The sequence below is a fragment of the Myotis yumanensis genome, unplaced genomic scaffold (genome assembly GCF_028538775.1).
Source record: "Myotis yumanensis isolate MYYU_CA2020_CCGP unplaced genomic scaffold, mMyoYum1.0.hap1 SCAF_19, whole genome shotgun sequence".
NCBI lineage: Eukaryota > Metazoa > Chordata > Mammalia > Chiroptera > Vespertilionidae > Myotis > Myotis yumanensis.
Window position 1 is genome coordinate 10,713,141 of NW_027223770.1, and position 17,021 is coordinate 10,730,161.

The 17,021-nt window shown below is 39.7% G+C and overlaps 1 protein-coding gene across 6 annotated transcripts in view; it reads right to left on the reverse strand.

Annotated features, from left to right (window-relative positions):
- Positions 1–587: 587 nt before the first annotated feature.
- IFT81 (intraflagellar transport 81) overlaps positions 588–17,021 on the reverse strand; it is a 192,661-nt gene continuing 176,227 nt past the window's right edge. For all 6 annotated transcript variants that reach the window (XM_070399901.1, XM_070399900.1, XM_070399904.1 and 3 more), the window contains 5 exons: positions 14,329–14,415; positions 13,259–13,330; positions 13,089–13,174; positions 4,166–4,211; positions 588–1,292 (listed from right to left, as the gene is read on the reverse strand). In XM_070399901.1, coding sequence (XP_070256002.1) covers positions 1,110–1,292; positions 4,166–4,211; positions 13,089–13,174; positions 13,259–13,330; positions 14,329–14,415 — 474 coding nt within the window. In that variant the 3' untranslated portion in view covers positions 588–1,109. The remainder of the gene's footprint in view (positions 1,293–4,165; positions 4,212–13,088; positions 13,175–13,258; positions 13,331–14,328; positions 14,416–17,021) is intronic.

The following is a 17,021-nucleotide window of genomic DNA, read 5'->3' on the forward strand; positions in this document are numbered from 1 at the left end:
GAAAGAAACTTTCAAACAAAAATACAAGTAGGACACATTTGGGAACAAAGATGCAAAGCTATAATCAACGGGTGTATATTTTGAGCAGGAGTAGAAACAATTTTTTTCTACATTAATCTCTCCCCCCTGCACTCCTTAAGATAGCTAAAAAGAACTAATTAACCTACGATGGACATGCTAACAATTTCATATTTGAGTGTCCAAACCTAAAGGAAAAACATTTTGAAATGTATCTGAAAGTTGAAATGAAACAAATGGTGGCATATAAATTTAATATCTTTTTTTAAGCAAAAATCAAAGGAATCTTCAAATACCTTGTCTAGATGAAGCAGAGACTAGAAGCACTTTGAAGTCTTGAATTTCACTTGGAATCCTGTGCTAATGTTTTAGCACATGATAACATCTGTATTCTGTGACATTTTTTATATTTAAAATAACAGTTCCCAAGACCTAAGTACTATTTTAGATTTTTGATGAAAATAAGTGATAATCCTTAAACTTAATACATACTATAACTGTTACTTAAAAAATAAATTTTGACACAACTATATTAATTTTTAAATAAATAGCCATGATATGTACACCAAGTTTTATTGCCTTTAAGTAATACGAATGTTATTCAAAATACTAAATTTTCTTGAATTTGACAGAAGAAAAAGAAACTGAAGTGAAACTGTAGGAATTGCTGAACTTCAGATAAATGTTTCTTCAAAACAAGAGATATTAGTTCCTAAAAGATTCTTCTAAAGTTAAAAAAAGATTAAGAAAAACATTAAGCCATTGGGTTACTACATTTAAAAAAAACTACATGTTTCTTAATGGACATATGTTTACATTTACATATAGTAAACTTCATCTCCCATCTCATAAAACTCAGAAGACTCCCCTGATGTCTAAACTAAGCAAAAATAAAAGCCTTTTTTTCATATTAAAAACTTTAAAACCTAAATCTGTTGTTGTCTTAACATTATTTTCCAAAAAAGCTTAATAGGGAATGGCTAATCCGAAAGCACAATGTTGCACAAACCACTTTCAAGAAAAGAAATACACCACGGGAGTATGCTTATAGAAGTTGTGTCAGCTAAAACCCCGAGTGGCGACACATGAATTCAGAGTATCAGCCGGTCCTCTCCTCCCTCCTGAATTACCTGACCGATGGAAGTTTGGTTTTGTTGTTTCAGAAAGCACTGTTTCTTACATTCCATCAATTGTTCAAAATCACGCCACATTTTCACTTGTTTCATATTTGGACCGTGACTTTCTCGTACAGCTTTTTGTTTCTCCCGAAGTTTCTATAGTAAAAAAAAAAAAAAAAAAAAAATCAAGAATAATTAAATCTCAGTTACAGGGATTTACTTCTATTGCCATAATCAGAAGAATATGCTATGCCTTGTACAATCTATAATAATAAAAGCATATTATGCTAAATAGACCAGACGTCCTTCCAGACGACCTTCTGGATAAAGCCAGGGCTGGAGGGAAGCCTGGGTCCTGGGTGCCAGAGGGAAGCTGGTGCCAGCAGTTGGGAGAAGGAAGGCCTACTCTTGCACGAATTTCGTGCATCGGGCCTCTAGTTCATGAATAATAGTCAACTGAATCAGGTTCTTCTATGAAGTATGAAAACTAAGGTTATACAAGTTAAATAAAGTTACCATTGACGTATGAGAACTTGCAGTTAAAGAAACCAACACAAAAACATAAAAGAAAGCGGGAGGGAATAAAGGCAGTCAGAAAACTGGAACTGAAAGAACGACACAGATTTGGGAGTTGGAAGACTTGAGTTTCAGCCTTGGCTTTGCCATAAGCTCTAAGTAAGGCACTGAATGCCTATAAACTCCCGTTTTCTAAATGGTCAGTTAAGGCCAATAAGAGGGGATACTTATGAAAGTACTAGAGGCTCAGTGCACGAATTTGTGCATGGGTGGGGTCCAGCCGGCCTGCTGGCCGGGGGGAGGAACCACGAGCAGTTGGCCAGCTGGCCCTGCCCCCTGGTCGAACTCCTGGTCAAGGGGACAATTTGCATATTAGCCTTTTATTATATAGGATTTACTTTATAAGGTTTTTTTTCATATGATGTAATAGATATAAAAAATACATGATAAACTATCATGTGTTATGTTATTATTAAATAGTGTATTCTTTCCTGACTCAGTATATGCTCTATGTATGCATATATTTCTAAAGGAGAATGTTTAGTGATTTTTTTAAAAAAAGTACACTATTAAATCGGCCCAAATCCTTATTAGAATTATCTTTGTTACTAATAACTGATACGGTTCCACCTACTAAAACTTCTACTCACTGACTCAAATTATAAACGGGAATAAGAACATTTTTCAGTAAATTGTAAAAATGTACTTTGGGTCTATATTGTGACCAATTGAGGAAGAATGACTGAAAGGAGGGGTAGCACAGAGTCAGAGACGAAGAGAGGCAAGAAAGGAAGGAGAGCAGAGGAAACAGAGCAGATGACAGCGCTCATGAGGGAACAGTGACAGAAATACACTCACACCGAGCATGGGAAATCATCAAGAAAAACAGAAAAGCAAGCAAAGACACAAACAGACTACACAGAGGCATCCCCATCTTTCCCTCTTTTAGGATATAACTGAGCTACTGGTTGATCTAAGGACACCAATGAGAAGACTGGTAGTTGATACTTGCCCAAATAAGAGGCTAAACTAAGCTGAGGACCAGATTCAAACCACTTACTAAAAACTGCCCTCTCAGCTATGGCTAATGAAAGCAAAGGTAATAGCAATCAGCAATAGGAAACAAAATAGAATTAAGAAAATATAATTTAAATATAGCCAGCAAATTTTTGACACAATACCTGGCATGCTAATACACCTATTTAAGTCTATGTTACAAAGAAAGTATCTTACAAAAAATATTTTTATCCTCATAAACTAAAACAAAGAGATCAAGAATTTTAAAAGTTCTGAGCATGATTTTAAGATTAAGTTGCTACTTAAACTGTAACTTTTCTTATATTGTTGGAATAATTTCCTTGTCAAAATCCTAACAATCTATAAAAGTTATTTAAAGAACCAAAGACAGGATGTGGGTACTGTATCAGAAATATTAAGTTTAATTTGCCTCACACCCACATGTATTTGAAACCTTTAACTTATGAATGCAACTGACTTTCATATATAATTAATTCATTATTTTTTGGTTACTCCTCACCCGAGGATATTTTTTCCACTGATTTCTAGAGAGTGGAAGAGAGGGAGAGTGAGAGGGAGGGAAAAAAGAGGGAGGGAGGGAGGGAGAGGGAGAGGAAGAGGGAGAAGGAGGGAGGGAGGGAGAGAGAGAGAGAGAGAGAGAGAGAGAGAGAGAGACTGATATGAGAGAGACACATTGATTGGTTGCCTTCCACACATTCCTGACCGGGAATTGAACCCAAAACCTGGGTATGTGCCCTGACCTGGAAATGAACCCACAACCTTTCAGTCTACAGATAATGCTCTAAGCAACTGAGCCACACTAGCCAGGGTTGTGCCTTCACTTTCATAAAACTAAATTCCCAAGGAAGTATCTATATCTTTAAAAAGGCTTAAGAAGGATCCCATTTCCCTTTGAAAACTGTATGAAAGCCCTGGCTGGTTTGGCTCAGTGGATGGAGCTTCGGACTGCGGACTGAGGGGTCCCTGGTTTGAGTCCGGTCAAAGGCATGTGCCTCGGTTGTGGGTTGGGTCCTCGGCCCTGGCCAGGGCTTGTGCGGGAGACGACCAAATTGATATGTGTCTATCACACTGATGTGTCTCTACCCCTTCCTCCCACTCTCTCTAGAAATCAATGGAAGAATATCCTCCAGTGAGGATGAACAAAAGGAAAACTGTACTAAATCTTTTAAAAATTAATGACAATGTCATAACCATGTATTGGAAAACTGAATTAGACATATTAAAAAAAAAATAGCCCAACTGATTTGGCTCAGTGGATAGAGGGTCAACGGACTGAAGGGTCCCGGTTCTATTCCGGTCAAGGGCATATACCCGGGTTACAGGCTCGATCCCCAGTGTAAGGCGTGCAAGAGGTAGCTGATGAATGATTCTCTCTTATCATTGATGTTTCTATCACTCTCTTTCCCTTCCTCTCTGAAATCAATAAAAATATATTAAAAGTAAATAAGTAACTAAAATAAATAAAAAATTCTTACCTTTCCAAGATTTTCTTGTTCAGCAATATTTTTGGTATACTGTTCCCTAGAGAGTCAACATAATAATTTAACTTCAATTGATTTGAACATAAAACATTAATGTATCTACCTAAATATATTAAACAATGAAATTTAGAGTACTGGAGTCAGAAGAAAACCCATTATCAAATATTTCATTTCCTCATCCTTAGTCAGTTTTTAGAAGTACACTAGAGTAAACAATAATTTAAGGGGAAAAAAGACAAAACATCGCATAGAATTAAGAGAATTAAAATGTTAAGTACTACTTCTTAGTAATCTACCCTTAAAGCAATGGCAAGCCATTTGCTTAAATTACTTTGTTTTTGAGGAGGTTTGCAAAAGGGAGAAAGGATATATATTAAAATAAACGCTAGATAGCATCTAACCCTGAAATTCCAGTTCTAGGAAGTCATGCTACAAAAAAACTCTCATAAAATAAAGATAAAAACAAAAACCATTTACTTCACCACTGTTTATAACAGTGAATATCTGCAAACAAACGAAAGCTGATAGATGGGGAAATGTTTAAATAAATTATAGTACTCTGTTTAAAGGAATAATAGAGAGCTATAAAAAAGAATGAGGTAGCTCTATAAATACCAAAGTGGAAAGAATTCTAGATAAACTATTAAGAGAAAAACTGTATGTGTAGTTTAATTTTATTTTTGTATACACATAAAAAAATTTCCCATGCACTTGCTAGCACACACACACACACACACACACACAGTAGCAAATGCATGGGAAAAAAACATGGAATAATGTACATCAAAATATTAACATTAGACATTTCTGAGGCATGGCAATGTGGACAACATTCCATTTTTGTGTACTATATTTCATAATGGTTACTTTTTGTATTTCTTTTGTAATCTAACAAAAACTGCAAAATTTTAATGTAAAAATACAAATAACTTTGTATTACATTTTTAAAAAAATATATTTTATTGATTTTCTTTTACAGAGAGGAAGGGAGAGGGATAGAGAGTTAGAAACAACGATGGGAGAGAAACATCGATCAGTTGCCTCGCAACCAAGGTACATGCCCTTGACTGGAATCGAACCTGGGACCCTTCAGTCCAAAGGCCGATGCTCTATCCACTGAGCAAACCTGGTCAGGGCTGTATTACATTTTTCAGCAAAAGTATAATTATATCTTGATACTACATAAGACAAAAAGTGAGATTTAAACTATTAAGGACAAAGATTAAAGGATGAAGAGAGACTTTAGACCTCAAATTTGGATGGAAAAAATACTAGGTTTCTGTGTAAACTACACTATAGTAGGTATTTACAAAGAAATTAGACAACACAAAACTGAGAATCTAAGAAATCACAGATCACAAGAGAAACCCTAGCAGTCTAAGTGAAGGAAGATTTGCATTTCTGCAAAAAGGGAGGTGAATGTGATTAGAATAGAAACAATGTCAGTCAAAAGGACCCCATGTGCTTATAGAGCTGAAGTGAAGGTAGAATTTGGGCACAGAAGTGAGGGGATAAACACAATCTTGATGGACCTTCATTTTGCTCTTAGAATTTATGAGACACTACGTCAAACTGTTTGCCTTTCCAGCTCTCCAGTGAAAAAATAGCCAGGAAGATGTAAATGACATACTAGCTTAAGAAGAACACATGGTTATAGTTCAAATTGCTTTAAATATTTCATTTATTACCCTAGGCCTGAGAAATGTCCACATTGTTTTAGAATTTCCATTGATATTTTATCAAGAAATCAACAGGCTCGCCCTCGCTGATTTGACTCAGTGGATAGAGCATTGACCTGTGTGGACTGGGGCTCCCAGGTTTGATTCCAGTCAAGGGCACATGCCCAGGTTGCGGGCTCGATCCCCAGTGGGGAGTGTGCAGGAGGCAGCCGATCAATGATTTTCTCTCATAATTGATGTTTCTATCCCTCTCTCCCTCTTCCTTCCTCTCTGATATGTGTGTGTGTGTGTGTGTGTGTGTGTGTATTTAAAGAAAAGAAATCAACAGGCTCATACTCTTTTCCCATGACATTAATCCATAATTTTAATTTATTTGAGAGATAATTACGCAGCACCTGTTATGTACCAAGCATGCCCTGGGGCTTCAAGAAGCAAACAGGCCAGATAGGTGTGGCTCAGTGGTTGAGTATCTGTGGGGAATCATAGGACTTGGTTGAAAAGTCTGTAAGGAGGAGTCTCCAAGAGGTCAAGGGGCCTCTTGGTGGACCTTGCCAAAGGTGGCAGCCCCTGCCTTGCCTTTTCCAAACAAGTCTGAGCCCCCAGGTGTTTTATTGGCATCTTTATGTTTAGTCTTTAGAAGTCCTTGCTTAAAGGACACTACAGATGCATGTGTCTTCTCAAGGATGCTTACCCTACTGATAGTGTCTAATAGTTAGTTTTAGATCAAGCTATTGTTACAATAAAGGCCTAAGGAGGCAGGCGAATGGGGCTGTTTGGTTTCTCAACCCAAGCAGTCCCTTAGCCCTCTGTTTCACAGAAACGTGTGTCAGAGTAATCATTCACCCATCACTCACAGTCTGCTGGTCAGCCCCAGCAAGTGTCGACCTATGAACCAGGAGGTCAGGGTTCGATTCCTGGTCAGGGCACATACCCAGGTTGCAGGCTCAATCCCCAGTAGGGGGCGTGCAGGAGGCAGCTGATCGATGTGTTTTTATCATCAATGTTTCTCTCTCTCTCCCTCTCCCTTCTTCTTTCTCTAAAAAAATCAATAAAAACATATTTTAAAAAAAAAAGAAGCAAATAGGACAGATAGTGGTCCTTATGCTGCAAGAACTCATACTATGCTATTTCCAAGCACTGCTGCACACACATTCAACTTGATCTTCTGTGGTATACATTGTTTACCTTATCTTACATAATGAGGAAGTGATGTGCTCAAGGTAACAAAACTAGGGACTGGGGAAATTAGGTTAGAAACCAATTTTATAGTTCCTCTCTAGTACTTTGAAATAAAACATGCTATCTCTTTAAATAAATTCAAATTCGCAATCTTTCAAAACCAAAAAGTACCACAAAAGTAGAAAATGAAATAATAAAAATATTTTGTCTATAATAGTAATAATATTTTAAACATGTATCAGTGAGTTTAAGAGTATAGTAACTCTATTAAATTAATAATATTCTTATAATGTATGACTCTAGTCAGGGCCTAATATTTTTCTATAGGGAAACTAAAGAATGATAAAGGTTATAATAATTTTTAAAATGATGATGAGGAGGAAAAAACCAAGATGGCAGCATAGGTAAACACCTGAAATTGCTGCCTCGCACAACCACTTCAAAAATACAACGAGCCCTAACCGGTTTGGCTCAGTGGATAGAGCGTGGCCTGCGGACTCAAGGGTCCCAGGTTCGATTCCAGTCAAGGGCATGTACCTTGGTTGCGGGCACATACCCAGTGGGGAGTGTGCAGGAGGCAGCTGATTGATGTTTCTCTCTCATCGATGTTTCTAACTCTCTATTCCTCTCTTCCTCTCTGTAAAAAAAATCAATAAAATATATTTAAAAAAATACAACGAAAAGACAAAACGGACATCATCCAGAACCACAGGAAGGCTGGCTGAGTGGAAATTCTACAACTAGAAGGAAAGAGCAAAGCACACTGAGACTCAGAGGAGGTGCGGAAGTAAAGTGCAGAGGTACAGAGGTGCACATGGAAAGGGCTGGCAACTGAGGACACGGTTGTCTTTTTCAATCGGGAGGGAAACACAAGCTCCCAACTGCTCTGAACTCCAGTTCCGGGCAAGACTCTGAGGACCCAGACTCATACGGGGAGAAACTGGACTGTCTGGCATCGGGCGGAACTCGAGGGCGGCTTTCTCTCAGAGGTGCTTGCAGAGATTACCGCGGGACACTGAGACCAGGGGCCTCGTAGGGCAGGGCTGAGGATCAGCCATAGCTGTTTGCTCCGCCCTGTTGATTCCCTGAGACCCCACCCCACCCAAGCTGTGCGCAGAGGCTTTTGCCTATGAATGGACTGGCCCTTTGCAATCTAAAATTACCTAACAAACTGCAGCTGGGTCAGAGAGACCCAGAACATCCTAAAGAAGGCCCAAGGCCCCACAGCAGCTTGCATTGCTTCACAGCTGGGCCTCATCTGGGCACCTCCAAACCCCAAACAAAGAAGAGGAATCTGCAGATCTCTCCGTAGCTCTTGCTGGCAGAGGCTAAATTAGTACCTCCTTAGACCCAAGAGCCAGTGTACCCAGTGGTCAGAGTGGGACCATCCAGATTACAATTCCTCAGATCCATAAGGGACACACTCAGGGGGCAGACTCAGTGAGCACCAAAGCTCCACTGAAGCAAGTCTTGCCCCATAAGGGTGTCTCCAGCACAGAAGTTCTCCCACTGCAGACACAGCTGATTCTCACAGCCAATTGGCCTGGAGGTCAATTCCTCCCAGTGATACACAACCATCAAGGCTTAACTACAACACGACTGTGCACAAAGCACACAAAGGGGTACGTCAAGAGTGTCCACCTCAGGAAATTGGGGAGGCTGAGCCACTGGGCCCTATAGGACACCTAGCACAGAAAGCCACTCTATCAACACAAGGAAGCAGCCAAAATGCGGAGACAAAGAAACAGGTCACAAATGACAGAAGTGGAGGAAAGCAAACTACTGGATATAGAGTTCAAAACCACAGTTATAAGGTTTTTCAAGAATTTTCTAGAAACCGCCAATAAATTTAGTGAGACCCTCGATAAATCTAGTGAGACCCTTGAGGATATGAAAAAGGACCAACTAGAAATTAAGCATACAATGACTAAAATAAAGAATATTATACAGAGATCCAAAAGCAGACTAGAGGATCGCAAGAATCAAGTCAAAGATTTGAAATACGAAGAAGCAAAAAAAAACACCCAACCGGAAAAGCAAAAAGAAAAAAGAATCCAAAAATATGAAGACAGTATAAGGAGCCTCTGGGACAACTTCAAGGGAACCAACATCCGAATTATGGGGGTGCCAGAAGACGAGAGAGAGCAAGATATTGAAAGCCTATTTGAAGAAATAATGACAGAAAACTTCCCCCACCTGGTGAAAGAAATAGACTTATAAGTCCAGGAAGCTCAGAGAACCCCAAACAAAAGGAATCCAAAGAGGACCACACCAAGACACATCATAATTAAAATGCCAAGAGCAAAAGACAAAAAGAGAATCTTGAAAGCAGTAAGAGAAAAACAGTTAGTTACCTACAAGGGAGTACCCATAAGATTGTCAGCTGATTTCTCAATAGAAACTATGCAGGCCAGAAGGGAGTGGCAAGAAATATTCAAAGTGATGAATAGCAAGAACCTACAATCAAGATTACTTTACCCAAAACAACAATGAGGTACCATCTCACACCTGTCAGACTGGCTATCATCAACAAATCAACAAACGACAAGTACTGGAGAGGATGTGGAGAAAAAGGAACACTCGTGCACTGCTGGTGGGAATGCAGACTGGTGCAGCCACTATGGAAGACAGCATGGAGTTTCCTCAAAAAACTAAAAATGGAACTCCCATTTGACCCTGTGAACCCCTTCTAGGAATATATCCCAAGAAACCAGAAACACCAATCAGAAAGGATATATGCACCCCTATGTTCATAGCAGCACAATTCACCATAGCTAAGATCTGGAAACAGCCTAAGTGCCCATCTTAAATTTATGAAACCAACCCCTACTAGCCTTAAAAGAAGGAACAATCTACACGATGGGATACTATGCTGCTGTAAAAAAGAAGAAACTCTTACCATTTGCAATGGCATGGATGGAACTGGAAAGCATTATGCTAAGTGAAATAAGCCAGTCAATGAAGGAAAAATACCACATGATCTCACTCATTCATGGATAATAGAGACCATTATAAACTTTTGAACAATAATAGATACAGAGGCAGAGCTGCCTCAAACAGATTGTCAAACTGCAGTGGGAAGGCCAGGGAGGGTTGGGGGGCAGGAGGGAGGGGGGTAAGAGATCAACCGAAGGACTTGTATGCGTGCATATAAGCAAAACCAATGGACATAAGACACTGGGGGGTAGGGGAGGCCAGGGGATTGTCAAGGGTGGTGAAAAAACAAGGACACATATGTAATACCCTTTGTAATATTTTAAGCAATAAAAAAAAAGATTACTTTACCCAGCAGAGCTATCATTCAGAATTGAAAGTCAGATAAAGAGCTTCACACATAAGAAAAAGCTAAAGGAGTTCATCACCACCAAACCAGTATTATATGAAATGCTGAAAGGTATTCTTTAAGAAGAGGAAGAAGAAGAAAAAGGTAAAGATAAAAATTATGAACAACAAATACATATCTATCAACAAGTGAATCTAAAAATCAAGTGAATAAATAATCTGATGAACAGAATAAACTGGGGAATATAATAGAATCAGGGGCATAAAAAGGGAGTGGACTGACAATTCTCAGGGGGAAAGGGGTGTGGGGGGTGCGGGAAGAGACTGGACAAAAATTGTACACCTATGGATGAGGACAGTGTGGGGGGGTAAGGGCAGAGGTTGGGGTAGGAACCGGGTGGAGGGGAGCTATGGGGGGAAAAAAGAGGAACAACTGGGATAATTTGAACAATAAACATTTAATTAAAAAAATGATGATGAGGAAAACTGATCAGGAAACCAATAGTTCAGTATCAATATTTCCTTCTATATTACTTATATTGGTAATTTTGAAAGAAATAGAACTTAATTTCTAACATTTCATTTTTCAAGAACAAAATTAAGTTCTCACATTTTTGAAATATTAGCATTGACCACATAGATTTATTTGAGCTAAGTTTATATTCAATGAAAGAATCTGAATAAGTACATTTAATGTGTTTAGTATGTTATAGTATTAGAAAAACATTCTATTTATAGGATATCTTCAGTCTGGCTTGCATTTCAGTGCATTATATATAAAAAAAATTTAGACTCTGCCAAGACGTTCCCAGTTTTAGATTCCTTCCTCTAACATTAATGTACATGCCACTAGAAATCTCAACTGCAATCTAGAATAAATATGAATCCTACATTTTGAGTTCTTACTGGATGATAAAAGCAAAACATCTGAAGCGTGCTAGGGGGAAAGAAAGTGTATCTTGTTCAATTACTGTATTCTATCCGAGCTAGCAATTCAACTCTAAATGTATTTGTAAGGCAGCATTTGATTTATTACAGTTTGCTGCAAGCTATGATGACCAAAAGAATCACCATATAAGGGCTAGTGGTATTGGCACCGCTTCCTTGTTCTGAAGGCGGGCACACTGCAGTCACATAGTTTCTAGCTGAAACACAGTCACTCACACTGTACAATTAGCCGGCAGATGACTAGAGTCCAAGCCACAGGGGACTTTAAAAACAGACAAACCTTAGTGCTTACTAAAAAAAAAAAAACAACACAAAAAAACTATCAAATTATATGTATTTCTCACAAGGGAGAATTATTAATGGGGAATTATTAATGATTACAAGAGTTTCTGTCTATGGTGATGGAAGTTTTGGTAATATATAGTTGTGATGGGTGCACAACAATGTGAATGTAATCAATGCACTGAATTGTACACCTAAAATGGTTACAATGGCAAATTTTATTGTATATATCTTTTGTGACAAAAAAAAAATAAGCAAGCAAGAAAGGAAATTATACATATTCCTATTTACTTAACAGGGCTAGACTATCCAAAAGATGTTTAACAAGAAATAAACCTTAATAATATCTTAGTATCTACTTATTTAAGTACTCCAAATTTCATAACTTCATTTTACAGTCAAACCTCGTTTCTCAAATGTCTCCCATCATGAACAGTTCAGTTCTCAACCAAGTTGTTCACCGGGAAAAAATGTCTCAGTTGTGGACTAAAACTTCAGCTTTTGACCTGACAACCTTTTCATGCTATACCTCAGCATGACAAAAAGTTGAGGTATAGAATGAAGGCAATAAACATAGAATAGCATGCTTTTTATTTATTTATTTAATTTATTTATTTTTTAAATATATTTTATTGATTTTTTACAGAGAGGAAGGGAAGAGATAGAGAGTTAGAAACATCGATCAGCTGCCTCCTGCACACTCCCCACTGGGTATGTGCCCGCAACCAAGGTACATGCCCCTGACCAGAATCAAACCTGGGACCCTTCAGTCCAAAGGCCGACGGTCTATCCACTGAGCCAAACCAGTTAGGGCAGGATAGAATGCTTTTGTTGCTGGCAGAAACCCACGATTAGCACAATTTTAAAATACAAAGCGGCTGTCAAGAGTGCTAAGGTTGCTAAGGGTGTGAAAGTGCTCACAAAACAACAATCACAGGGAATGAATAGGTAGAAAGCCTGTTGTTAATTGGATCAAGGAAAAGCAGTTAGCAGGTGACAGATAGCATGTGGGAGGCAGTGATATATGAAAAATTCTTTTAAGGCTAGCACGGGTTGGTTTCATAAATTTAAGAAGAGAAGTGTTTATTTATAGATTAAATAGTACATTAGACAGGTACTGTATAAAAGAAAAGTTAAAACAGGGAATAATGTGGGGGTCTGGAATGGATAAATTCAATTTACATTATTTCTAATGGGGGAAAATGATTCGGCTTTCAAACAAACCGTTTCTCGAACAGCCTTCCAGAACAAATTAAGTCCAAGAACCGAGGTTCCACTATATTTATAAAACTTCTATAGGTGACCCTAACCGGTTTGGCTCAGTGGATAGAGCGTTGGCCTTCGGACTGAGGGGTCCCAGGTTCGATTCCGGTCAAGGGCATGTACCTTGGTTGCGGGCACATACCCAGTGGGGAGTGTGCAGGAGGGAGCTGAATCGATGTTTCTTTCTCATCGATGTTTCTAGCTCTCTATCCCTCTTCCAACAAAAAAACTTCTATAGGTGAAACATTAAGTAACTCAGTATAAAAAACAACAAAATTACTTGCCTAATTGCCTTTCTTTTTTCTTGTTGGTCAGAAGAGACATATGCCTTCATCTCATCAACAGCGCGATGAAGTTGTACTTCCAGGTTCTAAGTGGAAAGACTAAGTTTTAAGTTAAGTTCTTGATACAGAAAAATCTCAGGAAAGTTTGTGATTCCCTTTCTTTGTCTCACCTTAATCATACAATTTGTATAATGGTATTTACTTTCTTCTTGAAGACATTCTTCACGGAGTCCTCTGACTTCCTACAACAAACACATCATTTTAAATGGGCACCATGCTGAAAGCATAGTCGGATGCAGAGAGGATGACTGAATGCACAACAAAAGAAATGCCAGCAGTCATTTCCTCTTCTGCAACTGTAACTCTGTTTACTGTAACAGACAAGGCTGCAATCTTTTCTAGAGACGACTCATAGGACCCTAACATTGCACGTTCAGTTATTCATTTATTACATACCTACTGTATGCCCAGCTCTGTGTCAGGTGCTGGGACACAGCAGTGAACAGACAAATAAGTCCCTGCTCTCATTGAAGAAGAGGAAACAGACATAACAAGGAGACACATAATGAAGGTCATTTTTGATGGGGATGAATACGATGAAGAAAATTCAGCAGAATGTGATAGGGTGACTGAGCAGGCAAAATTAGATAGGGTGATCAGGGGAGATCTCTAGGAGGAGGTGATATTTAGGTGAGACTGGGATGATGAAATAGAGATCAAAGCAAAGAGATGGGGGTCCAGAGAGAGAAGAGTGCATGCAGAAAACAAGGTTGGCCTGTTTGCAGAACAAGTAGACTGCCGGTGTGGCTGGATCCCCTCGGAGGAGGAGCAGAGCACAAGGATGTAGAGTTCCCGAGGCAGGTGGGGCCTGGGAGACCTAAGTTTGAAAGTTGGGTTTTAAGTGCAACAGGAAGACATTGGAGGGTGGCCTAAGTTTTACTCTGGTCTCTTTGGCTGCTCTCTGGAGGACAAACCAAAGGAAGGCAGGAGTGGAAGTGGGAGAGCAGGCGCTGGGTTACTGGGGCATCTAGGAAGACAGGATGGGGGCCTGGATGTGGTGGTAGCGGTGCAGATGGAGAGTTCAGGGTGCACATACTGAGTCTGAAGAAATAAAGATCTCTGGAACCAGGAGACAGACTCAGGGGATGAGGGAAAAGATACAGGAATCTTTTGACACTGGTATAGTGAAAATATGCACACAGTGTTTGCTAAATTCTTCAACTAAAAACTGTCTTCTTACCTGTTCCAATTTGGACCGATTGCTTTCGAGGCCTGCTGCACAGCTATCATACTGGGATTTCTTTTCATCACACTCCTGGGTTAGTTCCTAGTGTAAAAAGGGTAAATGACTGAGCAAGTGAAAATCAAAGGCCTGAAATGTGGCTCTGACACAATGCATGCCCTTGTTAGTCTCGTAACTGAACTCTAAGCTTCTTGGCATACTTAAGGGTTATTTATACAACAATTAGACATTTGAGAATTATGACAGATGGAGGTGCTGATAAACACAATAGCTACCATGTACTGAGCTGAGTGCCAGGCTTTGTGAGGAGCTAGGGACACAACAGTGAACAAAACAGCCAAAAAACCTTCCCCTCAAGTAACGTTTCGACAAGTAAACAGGCTGTTGAGTGCTATGATGGGCAAATGCAAGATGTCATAGGTGACCTGGGACTCTCAGTAGATCTAATCCAGGTTTGGGAATCAGTGGGGACAACTTCCTAGAGAAATTGATATCTAAATTGAGGTATGAAGGATTAGTAAGGGAGAGTGGACAGGGGAGGAGAAGATTCAGAAAAAAGGAACACTATGTCTAAAGGCTTAGAAGCTAGAGAGGGGAATAATTTATGATGTACATGTAATTTATTATAATGGAGTGTGTCTGGGAAGTGTGAGAACAGGCTGAAGTCTTTGGCAGGGCTCTGTTCAGAACTTTGTAAACCATATTAAGGTGTTTGAGCTTTACCCTTGATAATAACGCAATCTCACAACAAGTCCTTGAGGTATTAATCTCCCTATGTCATGCCTGGAGAATGTTCAGAGGGGCTAAGTACCTGGCCAAAGATTATATTGCTGGGGAGGTGTCAGAATTTGAACTCAGGCTGTTTGAGTAGCTTCAAATTTCTTCTAATGCAGTATTTTGAATTAGACAATCTGAAAATATACTACAAACACCTAGAAATGTTAAAAGTATTTATAAATGCTTGATAAGGTAGAGTAAACATCCTTTCAAATCCAGAGCTGAACAGAACTCTCAAGGAAGTAAGAGGAATTACCAGGGCCAGTAACAGAAGATGACACCCGGTGGCTACCCTTGGTGAAGGGAGATGGGAACAGTCAATCGTGGTAACAAAAGTGATTATAATGTCCAGGCAGGGCAGCGGACAAAGTCCTAGGCCTGTGCAGAGTGGGGAGTTAGAGCTGAGAATGCCATAGTAAATCCAAATTGTTGTTTCATATATATATATATTTATTGATGAGGAAGGGAGGATAGCGAGAAACATCAATGATGAGAGAGAATCACTGATCAGCTGCTTCCTACACACCCCCTACTGGGGACCGAGCCCACAACCCAGGCATGTGCCTTTGGACGGAGGCTGACGTTCTATCCACTGTGCCAAACCGGCTAGGGCTCCACATTGTTTTTCAACCCGCAGACCCATGAGAAAAAGATTAATCCCAGGCTTGGACTGATGTAGGCCAGCCTCAGAATGACCTTGGTTTCACACTGCACAGTTTCCTTGGGAACGGGTGAGTTAACAGGAATGATAAGTGAGGAAATGGTAAGTGATCATTTCTGTTGTGTGTGCTTCCTTTGTTGGGTGGGACTGCATCTAGTTTAGGGTGACTAACAAAGTATAAAGGATTGATGGGAAAAGGTGCTGTGGCTTTTATGAATCTAAGTGACCTACAGACGCCAAAGGCTCTCATTGGTCACAATCATACCCACTCTCACCGGAGAAGGGGCAACAGAGGCTGTGTACTTAGGCAGCTGCTGTGGCCTCCCGATGAGATGAAGATACTTTAGTAGATGAAAGCCTTTGTTTTGTCTGTGAGTCTGCTGATCAGTAAATGCGGCTGTGCTGCTGCAGAGGTGGATGGGAAAAGGCCAGGCAGGTGTGGGGTTTGAATTGACCCTACCTGCATAGTCTAAGACAGTGATGGCGAACCTATGACACGCGTGTCAGAGGTGACACGCAAACTCATTTTTTTGGTTTATTTTTCTTTGATAAATGGCATTTAAATATATAAAATAAATATAAAAAATATAAGTCTTTGTTTTACTATGGTTGCAAATATTAAAAAATTTCTATATGTATGCATCCATATAAGCATAACTAATGGACATAAGACACTGAGGGGTAAGGGAGGGCAGGGGTTTGTCAAGGGCGGGGGGGAAAAAAAGGACACTTATGTAATACCCTTTGTAATACTTTTAGCGAAAAAAAAAAAAAAAATTTCTATATGTGACACAGCACCAGAGTTAAGTTAGGGTTTTTCAAAATGCTGACACACCTAGCTCAAAAGGTTCACCATCACTGGTCTAAGAACTCACATGCTGAGACATTAACTCGAAATTAACTCCCAGTCTGTGATCCTCCTAAAACACCTGGCAGAACAACCGCAAAACCAGTCTGAGGGACACACCCTTCATCCCAGCTGCCAGGATTCAAGAGACAAAACATCGAGGAGGAAACAAGATGGCGGCATAGGTAAATGCCCACACTTGCTGCCTCCCACAACCACGTCAAAATTACAACTAAAATACAGAACAACTGTTATCCAGAACCACGGGAAAGCTGGCTGAGTGGAAGTACTACAACTAGAGAGGTAAAGGAGAAAGCACATTGAGACTGGCAGGAGATGTGGAAGTGCAGAGGGGTGTGCCACTTTTTTAATCGGGAGGGAGATCGCCTCTGCGGAGACTGCCCA